At 36.6% G+C, this 12,652-nt stretch overlaps 1 protein-coding gene across 1 annotated transcript in view; it reads left to right on the top strand.

Moving 5' to 3' along the window:
• SMOC2 (SPARC related modular calcium binding 2) overlaps positions 1–12,652 on the top strand; it is a gene marked incomplete at both ends in the record, with an annotated part of 130,648 nt that overhangs the window by 53,575 nt on the left and 64,421 nt on the right. Inside the window, 3 exons of the mRNA XM_079550602.1 lie at positions 2,622–2,728; positions 3,838–3,937; positions 9,975–10,022. Of these exons, the coding sequence (XP_079406728.1) occupies positions 2,622–2,728; positions 3,838–3,937; positions 9,975–10,022 (255 nt within the window). The remainder of the gene's footprint in view (positions 1–2,621; positions 2,729–3,837; positions 3,938–9,974; positions 10,023–12,652) is intronic.

Raw genomic sequence — 12,652 nt, 5'->3', positions numbered from 1 at the left:
ATCATCCACAAATAGGAGGCTTTTAGAACATCAAACTGTTTAGGAGCAAGTGGTGGACAGTTTTGGAGAGCGTCTCTTTTGCCTTGGCATGTTTTTAGGATAATTCATATATTGGAGATAATTTACAATCCTGATGGTACTATTGCAGAAATCTTATGTGATGGAATTTATATCACTTTCCCTTTTAGACATTTAAACCACATGTCATTCTAGAAAAACGAGGACAGAGGTCCAACAAAGAACTGATTTATTTTCAGTTAAAATACTAGCTACATTAAAACCACATGTTATTAAGTACTGTATAACCAAACCATGCTCAGAATAAGGCTTATGATACCAAAGCTTGCCTAAAGTATTTCATTCCTTTTTTATAACCCCATACTTTGGCAGTGCATACTTTAGCAGACTACCTGAGCTGCACAGCACATTGACTGTAATTTTCCCGTGAGAAAACAAGTTGTTAAAGTAACAGAGAACAAATTAATTCAGTTCCTTATTAGTTCTCTCAAATTTCTAGATGGTTGAACTTTTCTGTCCATTTTAAATGATAATACATCCCTGTAAATCTCTGTCATGAAACAACATAATACAATTAATATTGTTTGAGACTGAAATTTAATTTTTATAAATGAGACAGTTTGTTCTTTGGGCACATTACCAATATGAACTGTCTGACTCTCATAATGCTCCTGAGAGAGATAAATAAAATCTCATTTAGAAAAGAAAAACTAATGCACAGAAGTAAGGCACACAAGTCCAAGATCAGAAGGGAAATCAAAACGAAGATTAGAATTAGAGGGGCCCAATTTTGTGTACACAGGGCATGGATTCTGAGAACTAGTTTATATTGTCATTATGCTACACTTCCCACACCAGATTGCTTAGACCTGAAGGGAATTTTTTGGTTAAAGTTACCTGATGCTTGGTGGAGATGACTAGTGAAGAATTCATCCTGTACAGTGGAGTTTTGCAGTTGCACCAGGCTTCCATGTCAGCTTTTTGCATGCATAGCTTGGTGATGCTAGCACAGGGAGGGTGGCTGGAGGAAGGGGAATTTAGCTGTCTTACCTGTGCTTGACCGAGTAACTCCTGTGGACTAGTAGATGACAAAACCATGTTAAGGTACTTGGGTATCCAATGTGGTAAGGCAAGTGTTGCCTCGTTGTCCATATTCTGTTCAATGTGCAACTTGCATGAGCTAGAAAATCTGTCCTCGTGTTTTCTAAGAACTGTACTAACATTCACTAATTAACATAATGCTCCTTTCTCATAGATAATTGATGGACAGTGCATGCCCTTAAAAGGATCTAGCCAATTGCTGTCAAAAAATCTTTAAAGAATGCAGAGATCAGAAGCAGCAAATTTCTGTTTGTACGCCTAAGATCTTTCTAATTCAGATGTTACAGTCACATCTTGAAATCATTAATAATTCCTTAGGCTTGCCTCATATTCTCATTTGTCTTGAAATTGCCTAGCTTAAGCAGATCCTGAAGTATTGATTCTGCATCAGCAACATGCTAAAATTTGCAGTGGTTTTAGGAAAAGTAAAAGGTACAAAAGCTTATATTATGTGTCTTTTCACAGCTTTTGAATGCCTAATTGAAATATCAGATATTTATTAGACAGTAGAAATATTTCAGAAAATAGGAGCTACTCAGTTAAAGCTTTCTAATTTGCTGCCTTGTCTTGGATGGAGACTAGTACTAAGGAGATGCGGCAATGAACCACAACAGTGGCCAAAAAAACCCCTGCTTGACTAGTGCCAAGTCTAAATTGCAAATTGTTACACTAGATTTTAGCATTATGTGATTTATTCCAGAATTATTATTGTACCATCTGCCTGCCCATGTATTGTATAGTGTATATATATGTAAAGTGAAGAAAAAATATATGTATATCTGTGGCTGGTAGGCACAATTCTAGTCATAACTCAGTTCACTGAGTGGTTGAAGTAAACAGTGTATAAACTCACGGAAGCTGTACTCTGCTGCCTACTTTGCCTTTACCAAAGCACTAGAAAACTGATCTCAGTGCTGCTGCCACCAGCACTGGAAGAATGTTGTGGAGCATGAAGTGGCAGCTATTGTTTAAATTTGTTGAAGAAGTATATATTTTTTGGCCTTCTGCCCTTTTGGCAGCTGCGGGAATGGCAAAGTTGTAAATTAAAGCATTTCTTCATCTCATATCTGTGTTCTGTCCTTCTACTTTGTGCTTCACTTTGTGGCCTCTTGTCTTTGAGATGGCAAAATGTTAGTTTTGCATAGTCTGTTAGGCAGCATGAGCATATTTGGGCAAACCAAGGGGACTCACAAGCTAGACAAACAGTGAAATGTTGGAGGAAGCTGATGGTTATATGAGTAATTGATATATGCTCCTCAGTAAAAAAAAAAAAAATAATGTCATGAAAGCGAATTAGGACAATAGGGCCCAAAATTGATTGTTTTCCAATAGTTTTATTTCAAAAGTATAATGTAAAATATTTTATATTTTCCCTGGTTATAATTCTGATTCTCTTTTTGTGGTCTTGGAGCCTTCTTTCCTGCCTCGCTCTACTTAAGGTTATTTTCTATGTTTTTCTTACATTTCATCATCCAATTGACATGTCTTCTCCCTTTCTCTAGATGTTTCCAGATGTGTGGCTGAGAGGAAGTACACCCAAGAACAAGCTCGAAAAGAATTTCAACAAGTGTTTATTCCAGAATGCAATGACGATGGCACATATAGTCAGGTTAAAATTTTTTTTATTATCTTGCATGTCTGAAATATGATAACGTGTGTGTTTTGCAAAGGGTGGAGAGAAATGTAAAGAAATGAAATGTAATTTCAAAATGAAATGCAATTTGCCCTAACAGTGATGTTAAAAAACAGAAGGAAAACTCACGTTTTATGCCAGCTGAGTCTTGTTTTTTTTCAGCATTGGCCAGTGAAAGAGCCAAACATTACTGTTATTCAGATGATACACTCCCTATTCTTCAAGGCTGAGACAGCTGAGTCATTCTTGTAGTCCTGTGAATACTTGTCAGATGGTAAAATATTTGGAGTTTCTGATCTATTCCTGATCTGAACCAGAAGTCGTGTGATTAGATCTGTATCAGTGCTACTAGGATGAATTGTACAGGATTATTCTTTTTCCTCAGCTGATCTTTAGCACAAGTAAATGGCTGTGCACAAGCACGTGACTTATTTACTTAGGTTAGATCATAGAATTCAGAAGACTCACGTCTAGATGTTTACTCTGTGATATACATTCCACTCATGGTTGCCTTCTGCTGCCTTTGAGATACATTTCAGCTGTGGAGTTGTGCAGAAGGCAATCCTTTTTGTTTTAAGCATGGTGAGAAAGTGATATTGGCCCTCAGCACGTGTAATGCAATTGATTTCTAAGAGGAATTCCAAGAGTTTCCTTCCTGACAGCTTGGGATATGAATAATGCTGGCAAAAGCACTCTGTCCTGCACTTTCAGTGGTGAACAATATGTTCTCTATGTGGAAAAAAAATTGAGATTGCTAGCATCAGGAACAGTTCATGTGTCCCTTGAGGAACTTTATTGTGAGGTTTTCATAACACCTGCACTCTCCTGAAATAGGCCATAAACAACCACATATTTCAGTAGTTTCTCTTCAACTGGATTCTGAGGGATCTACCACACTTTTGTTGAAGTAAGCTCTTTATGCTAAAGAATCATATGTCTGATGGTCATTGCGGTGCATTATGGTTTACCAATCTACATTTTACCAGTGTGCACAGTTAGCTGCACGCACTACTCATGTTGTGAGTGCTTCAGGACAATAGGTGCATGTCTGACAGACTGCATGTGATTCATGTCATTGCTGACAGGTTCAGTGCCACAGTTACACTGGATACTGCTGGTGTGTCACTCCCAATGGTCGTCCAATCAGCGGTACTGCTGTGGCCCACAAAACTCCTCGTTGCCCAGGTAAGGTTTGTTCAGCCGGCTGAGTCTTACAAACTGTCTTACACATAATAGAGTTTAGTTGTGCTGTCTGGCTAGACTAAATAAGAACATGTTTTACTGGAGGAGCTGTTCAGCACAGAAACAGATGCTTGTAGAAGGTTTGGAATCTCCATCCTTCAGCATTTGCAAAAGTTGACTGCACAAAGGTTGGTCAATATTTTAAGCTAGCTTTGCTTGATTTCTTCTGACATCACTATCAGCTTAAATCTTTCTATGATTCTGTGATGTATCTACTTTGTTTATTTTATAATATAGCTACTGAGGGATTTTTTGCAGTGGTCGTATGTATGATGTTTTTGTCTAACTAGGTGAAACTGACTTGTGGAAGTAGATCGTTCTTTACTTTGTAACTCATGCTTGTAAACTCCTTGCAAAAAGAAAAAAAAACCTGGAGGGCTTTTTTTTTTTTTTTTTCTTTGTATTTTAAGTGTTTTGAGGAAAAAAATCCAAACTCAATGAAAAATATTGATTGTGAATGTCTTGATGTGTTATAGCCCAGAGAAAGAACACCCACAGCAAATCTTATGAATGGCCAATCCCAGAGGAGAAATAAAATTTAAAAAAAGTGCTAAGAACATAATGAAATCATTGTCTGTAGAAATTAACTGGCAAATCAAACTCATTGCCATATGTATTGGACCTGTGTCTTTCATCAGGACAATTAACAAGTTCACTGTTTTTTAGGAATTTGCTTTTTGACTTTATTTCATTGACACTGATAATAAATATGAAAAATCCCCAGTGCAGGAACAGTTGCCAGAATTGCTATTCACCTTGCTTGAAGCTGATATAATTGAATCCTGTCAACAAAAATGGCTTTAAAAATACTTGAACTGTACGTATTTTGATTCTGCTTGTGCTGCAACACATTTTCTGTCAGAATGGAAGAAATAACTTAAAATTTCAAAAAGGTGACCCTGTAATAGAAATGAATCTGTAAATAAGTGGATTAAAGCCTTTTCCAACCTTAATAATTCTAAAATAAGGGATATTAATGTAGACAATAGGAACAAATTCTTCATTCAGAGAGTGGTGAGGCACTGGCACAGGCTTCCCAGAGAAGCACTGGATGCCCCATCCCTGGAGGCAATCAAAGCTGGGTGGGATAGGACCCCGAGAAGTTTCATTTGATGGATGGCAGCTCTGCCCTCAGCAGAAGGTTGGAACTAGATCTCTAAGGATCCTTCCAACCCAAGCCATTCTATGATGTTTACTTTTGACTGAAAATTTTGGTAAGATAGTTACTGTACATTTACTATTAGTAGTATTATTATCAAGTAGAAGCTGCAGGATAGATTCAATTTAGTTAATAGGTTGATGTGAGAACTATTCTATCTGGAGGGAAACCAAATCCCAGTTCCTTTCAAAGACACTCATGTGCCTAGCAGATAAACTTCTGCTTCAGCTCATTTTGAGAGAAGTGGGAAGGGAAATCAGTTTTGCAGAAGTGCTGAGGAGAAGGTCGTAGTAGCATTTGATTTTAATTTAGTAGCTCCAATGTCCAGGTGAGTATGTAGAGTCTGTTTCTGCTCCATGGAAGTTCTTGGGTAATTTTGCAGTTGTTATTGGATCCTTTGGGACTCTTTCTGCAGATTTTCTACCCTGCTTGTATCACTGCTCTTAAATTACACTGCTGACCACTTCTTCTTTGTCTCTCAGGAAAGAAGTCCAGCTACAGCAGAGCTCGGATATAGATTTGATGTACTAGGAGATTTTGATGTAGTGGTGGATAAGAGTTCTGTCTTGAATTGTCTGGAGAAACTGTCTCATTCAGTAGAGAAGGTAGCAACAGATTTTCCAAAAACTTACGTGGGTAATAAGGCAAAACTTTGCTTTTATATTGTAGAATGAAATCCTGAAGCACAACTGCACCCCTCTCTCATTTCCCAGTATGTTAAAAATTGCCATCTGTTTAGCATAAGATTTATTCCCTCCCCACTCCCCCCCCACACCTCCCCACCCGAAGTTGAAACTTTCCAGGTCACCATTGATTCCTTTTTGTACTTTCTCCTTAGTTCCACCATGCACAGGAATTATGAACAATATGTTAGTGGGTAGCTGTTGTTGGGGAGATATACTCCTGTCTTAACTATTGTTCCAGGAATGCCATTACTTCCAATACTATTAATACAGTTTCTCTCTTAGGATAGAAAACTATCACATGCATATTTTTTTATGTGTCTACAATAGTTGTGTGAGTAATTTTGTGTTCCTTCTGCTGTTCTGGTTGCTCTTATCAAAGCTGTGGGTTTTTTTTTTTAGTTAGAAACAAGAAAGCTGCAGGTTATGAGGTGCATTAAAAAGGCAAAACTGATTGATGTAAAACCTTCAGTTTATCTATTAGATCTTTACCTGAAAGAAGCTCCTCTTCTGCCCTTCCCATTTCTTCACACTCCAACACTTGTTACTGCCAAAACACACCTGATAAATCTCAGAATGCCATTCCACCCCATGGAAATAATCTCCATTACAGCAGGAGCAGTGGTGAGAAGGAGAGTAAATCAAACACATTCCCATGACAGCATTGAAAAGAAAGCTCCTTAAAAATGATGAATGTTCCCACAGTCCTTTCACTAAAGAACACCAGACATAAGAAAGACATTTTTAAGGCTCCTCGTCTCTTATCAGTACTAAAGGGGGCTGCAGAAATTCCATAGGCGGAGTCCTGGGAAATGGGACAGAAATGGAGAAGCAGGTGTTAAATTATTGTTGGAAAACACTGTGTTTTGCTCTAGGGTTTTTTTAATGCCATATTAACTCCTCAGGGCTTCTGCCAGTGGGATTGCAGAGATACGGCAGCAAATTTTATTGTTCTGTGATGTAGTTTTGCTACCTCATATTTAAAATGCTGTAATCATCTTGTAAGTCCAAAACCAACTATCTTTAAATGTTTAAAACTCTTCCTGTCTGTATAATATTATTGTCAGATAACATACTGGAAATGGATGCAATTGGTAAGGTAACAAACTATTTGATGTATGTTGTATTGTTCTTTTTATGTTGGGAAAATTATCCATTCTTGATTTATCTAGTTCTTTTGTACCTATATGTAGTACTTTCCCTATTCCCTGCAATTCCCCATCAGACATTCAGACACACATATATCCAAAATATTAAGCAGGATGGGAAATTTACTTTCCTGTTTCTTGATATTCCATATCAAATGTTCCATATCAAATATTGTTTAGCTAGACGTGACGCTTTCACTTTCTCTTTTTCTCTTTTGAAGTCCACCCACATCTGATCAGAACTGTAGAAAATGTGTTAAAATCACAAATCAAAAAACACTAATTATATTCCCTGGAAAGTTTATTGTGCCTCAGAAATCATATGACTGAAAATGGGCTGTATGGTGGGTTTCACCATAAACTAAGGAATGATTCTGTGATTTCATGTTTAATGGCTTCAAGCTGTGCCAGGGGAGATTCAAGCTGGACATGAGGAAGTATTACTTCTCCAAAAGAGTGGTCAGGCACTGGAATGGGCTACCCAGGGAGATGGTGGAGTCACCGATCCAGGAGGTGTTCAAGGAATGTTTGGATGTTGTTTTGAGGGACATGGTTTAGTGAGAACTATTGGTGATAAGTGGATGGTTAGACTGCATGATCTTGTGGGTCTTTTCCAACCTTGGTGATTCTATGATTCTGTGATTTATTATTTTTTTCTTAATTCATCACAACCATGCAAATGGAGGAGAAAAGGTAAAATGGTACTAAATTCTTCTAATAAAATAATGCTGCTGAATCTAAAAGGTCTCCTTGACTCCTCGCCTTCCATAAAAATACTTATATGGTGATTTGGTTGTTTACAGTGCACTGAAAATTAGGAAGCAGATTGTATTGCATTTTACATAAGTTATATGTTGCTATTTCTATTTCATGCCCGGCTGAAAATGTGAACATTTTTTGTGAGTATTGAAGACATAGTTTCCTAGAAATTTGGAAATCCATCTTGCTATCACCATTTTAAACTAGCAATACACAAATATATTCAGAAAATGCTAGAAAAAATTGATATAAGCTCAATTCTCTCTCCGCTTCGAACTTAGAAAAAATACACTTTCTGATACGTAGTTTAAAATTCAAGATTAAAGAAAGTGAAGAGTACTGATTGCTTTTTTTATGAAGTTCTGAGAGTATTTTTCTTCATTTCTTAAGACTGCAAAAGTTAATGTTTGTGCACTGAACCTGATTTTCCTAGCATTCATCTAATTTCATAGTGAGATTGGTTTCACTATGGCAAAATTAATCTCTCTGAATGATACTATCTTCTACCATCTATCAATTTTCCTTCAAAATTTAGGACTAATAATAGCAAAGTGAAGAATATCAAATCTGGTGCTGAGTGTACATAGGAACAGATAATATTGTTCTCAAACTGAGGCTTTACTTATAACTCTGCAATTCAAAGGAACCCTCAGTGGTCCTTCATCACACATACACCTAGGCTGAATACTGTTTGTACTCACAAACTGGTGTAAATCACTGTGGTGTCAATGAGAATGAAACAAAATCTCTGTATTTGCAAGAAAAATTTTATATGTACTCCTATATCTCAAAATTAAATTGAGAAACTATGGAGTTAATTGCAATTTGATGAGATTTGAGGAAAGACTGGATCAGTGGTCTCTAGTGCAGTTAGAAACACCTGTAATTTTGAGCATAGTATTTTCTAAAACTGAATTATCTGAGTTCAAGCTTGGCCTCTCAGCAAAGTCAGGCCAACTATCCAAAAGCTCTTCATTTAGCGTAAAGGCAAGCATCTGCCTCCTCTTCAGGATGAACAATGGGGATTAGTATTGCAGTTTATAGCAAGCCATCCCAAACACTTTTGGATATACTGCCTTTGAATATACTGGCTTTTATTTTTCTTGTCTGAATTAATACTGATGCATTGCTAAGTATATTGAATTTCTAATAATTCAAACACAATGCAATAAAAACATACCATCGTGCAAAAATGAAACAAGTCCAAATTAGATTATTTTTGATATGAACATACATATGTGTTAGAAGCTGAATACTCCAGAACATAATGCCAACATGGCTGCATTGTTCTGTGCTCTTTTGTGGATCCAATTGACTTGCCAGATCTGTGATGTTAATTGCCTTTCCTCTGGCAGACTCCTGTGTCTACACTTCATGCTGAAGTAACCTTCCATTCTGTATGGTAAATAAGGCCTTTGATTTAATAAGCTTTCTCATTTAAATAGCTCTGTTATAACATCTTTATTGTGATGAAACGTTACTCTTTTTATAATCCACAGTGGATTTCAATCAATTAATGTAACCCAATTATTTCATACACTTTAAGTATCTGTCAAGTATTGTTTGCTTAAATACTGGTGTATGTAAGGAGAATTGATGTGGTAAAAACTGATGGATAATATGTCTTTTAATTTTTGATCACTATATTTGACCTTTCTGAGAGGAAAATAAACCCACAAATTTCATTTTAAACTTTATTGTGTCAGAGATGGATATAAAGACAAGTGACTAGCATGAGGATCAAACAAACTGTTGCACTAGTGAGACATATAACTGACAAAAGGCATTGTTTCTTTTTGAACCCTGAAGCCAGCTAGCTCTTGTAAAAACTACTAAGGAAACCAATGGATTCTCCATTTCTTGATGACTTCCAATGAAGATTGGTGGGCTGGTATTCAGGCCAGTAGAATAAGCAGTTAAAACACACCTTTTGACTGCAGATTTCGTTACTCCTTTCCTATCAGCAATGCGTCATTTCCCAGGTCCCCAGTTCTGAGGATACCTCTCTCCTAGAGTGAACCCGGGCTCAGACTTTTAATGCCTTATCCTGCCTCTCCAGCACACACAGTGCAAAGCTAAAATACTTGGTTTGCAAAGGAAGAATTTAATGTTGTTATTGATGTTTAAAAAAAAAAAAAAAAAAAGACTAATTGTTGAAGCTGTGTTTCTTAGAAAAAAATTAAATATGAAAATATTTTTTTTTTCTGGTTAATTTCTTTCTACAATTGCAGGCTCAGTGAGTGAGAAACTGCCACAAAGAGAAGGTGCAGGAAAAGCAGGTAAATATCTTAAATGACCTTTAAATAGGGATTAAAATAGCTGTGGGATATACCCCCTTGATTTTTCATAGTTCTGAATATCAGTGAATATTCATCTCCTATTATATTTGCATATATAATATGCATATGTGTATATGTGACATATTTTTCTAATCTCTAATCCCCTATGGATTTTATGCTGTTTGGAAAATAACTTTCCTTCCCATAGCCATAATCTGAGCTGTTTTCTCATGTTGTTCTCTTGTCCTGGAGAACAGATTATTCTGTCTGCTCGATAAAGCCAGCATTCTGCAGTCCCAAGGTCTTGGGAATGGAGTTCTTGCTTTATCTCTGTATCAACCAGTCATCTTGGACCCAGCCTTTGTTCTACACTGTGATTAGTTAAAGTGATTGCTTAAATTCATGGCCAGATGATTGTTATTCTTAGAGATAGATCACAGTGTGTATCTTGTTGGCAGGACAAAATCTGATGCAACTCCAACATAGTTGGTAGATTTAAATGAAGGGGGGATATCTTTTAACAGAATTAAAGCTCACACTCTCCAAACACTTTAAATAATTTTAGACTTGGCTCAAAATAACATTCTAAATTTTTGTTGCAGTTAGGATGGGATAAATTAATTTTAAAGAAGTTTCTTCTACTTAGTGTAAATGCTAATGACTATCCAGTTTGGTCCACTGGAAATATAACTGAAATAAGTTTTACAGGATTTTTTACAGCATTGTAATATATCCCAGATTTGTTATCCACTGTACTGTTCAGAAACTCAATGCTTTTTTTAAGACTAGTAGTGATGAGGTTATTGAATAAGCACTAGAAAATTGATCCTTTCTGTACTTCCAGATAAATTTCTGGGAAAATTTGTTTTGGGTCAGTACATTTATTTTGACCTTTGAGCTTTATGAACTATACCATATATAAATATTGGGGTTTTTTTTGTTTATGAATGGGAGGGCAGATTTGCTGAAGCCTGTATGAATGCTCATAGAACAAGGAAATTAAATGAAGACATTTTATTGTGCCTCCCTTTGCATCTCATGTACTTGTTTCTAAAATGGCACAGCTGCATTTCGCTCACACCTTGTTTTTATTCTCCAGCACAAGCCTGTGGCACAAAGGCTGATGTCCTTGTTCTCAGGTGGTCCATGGCTTTTCTCAGATACAGCTAGCTCCTTCTCCTCTCCTTTCTAACAAGTCACTGCCATATGATTTAAATGAAATAGCATTTTCAGAAACATCACAACCTTTTTAGGACCATCACAGGGTAATGAACTGAATCTGTCATCTGAGTTAAAGATGCGTGCTTTTGCTTCATAGTCAGTGTGGTAAAAATATTTTATAGACAGAGCATAACAGTAGTAGTTTTTGGAATAAATTCAGAATGCTTCCCTGCCTGCCCAATGTCCCTCAGCATGTTGCTGTGGACTAACTGGAAGTGCACAGGTGGAGAGACTGATAATCAAACCCAGTAAGCTTAGGAAGGTCCTCAACATTCCTGCTGATGTGCCCCAAACTTGTTTGGACTTGATAACTATACTCAAGAGTATACATTCAGCCTGAGACAGTATCTTCTTCCAAAATGCCCCACCCAAACTCAGAAAGCATTTCCTAGAGGGCCATATCTGTTGCAGTTGAGCATCTCACTTTCTTTGAATATTCCAGTGCTGAACAAAAAACTCCAGCTACAAATTTTGGAGGTTGGGAACTCTGCTTGAATGTTTGCAGATTTGCATGTTAAATCAAACAGAAACAGAGCTTAAAGGATTAAAGCGTATCCCCTGCACCGTAGTTCTCTCCTTTAGCCATAGAAAATATTCAGACTGTCTGAAAAACACAAGTGTTAGAGATGGAAGCATGTTTCTTCTGAATCTTAGCTGACTGCAGGACCCTGTTCTTATTAAGGGAACTCTGATAACTGAATGGTTTGTTCATATCTATGTACATATGTAGTGGAATGTAGGTGCTGGCCAGAAAATCCTAGGAAGTTAACTTTTGAAACATCTAATTAATATGGAGATGAGGTGCTTTGTAATTGTGATGGTATATTGAATTTTGTTTTGAACAAGGAAGTTGTACGTGCTTCTTCATTCTTAGCACAAAACATTTTTATGAAAAGCAGAGACACTTTGACAGAGCACAAGCAGAAAATTAATGCGAATATCCTCCTTCACATTATGGGTACTACAGGATCTGACATAGCTCTTCCAGTTCTGGATGTTATTGCCTTTTAGATTACACAGATGTCCCATACCAAACATTTGATTTGATGGAGATGAAAAGAAAAGCTCTTTCATTTTTGGGGGGAGAACCTAAGACCAGTCTTATGACTGTTAATATTGCAGTTAAGCATCTGAGTGTTGGGATTTTTAACATGTATTTATATTCATAAATTGTGCCTTAAATGCTGCTTAATAAATACTGTTTCAACGAACAGAGTTCTTTGCCAAGAATATAATTTTGATTGGGCTGATAATTATTAAAGCTTTATATTGTGTTATATTACAAAAATTATATCTTAATTTTAGGTAGAAACTTAAGATCAAAAGAATCACAAACTGAAACTGTGTATAGGAAGATGATCAGACAAAAATGTTACTTAAACCCAAAACAGAATTTGTGGTTGAGCTCT

This window comes from Tetrao urogallus, assembly GCF_951394365.1.
Source record: "Tetrao urogallus genome assembly, chromosome: 2".
Lineage (NCBI taxonomy): Eukaryota > Metazoa > Chordata > Aves > Galliformes > Phasianidae > Tetrao > Tetrao urogallus.
Note: the sequence above shows the minus strand (reverse complement) of the source record. Positions and strands in the feature narration are given on the sequence as shown.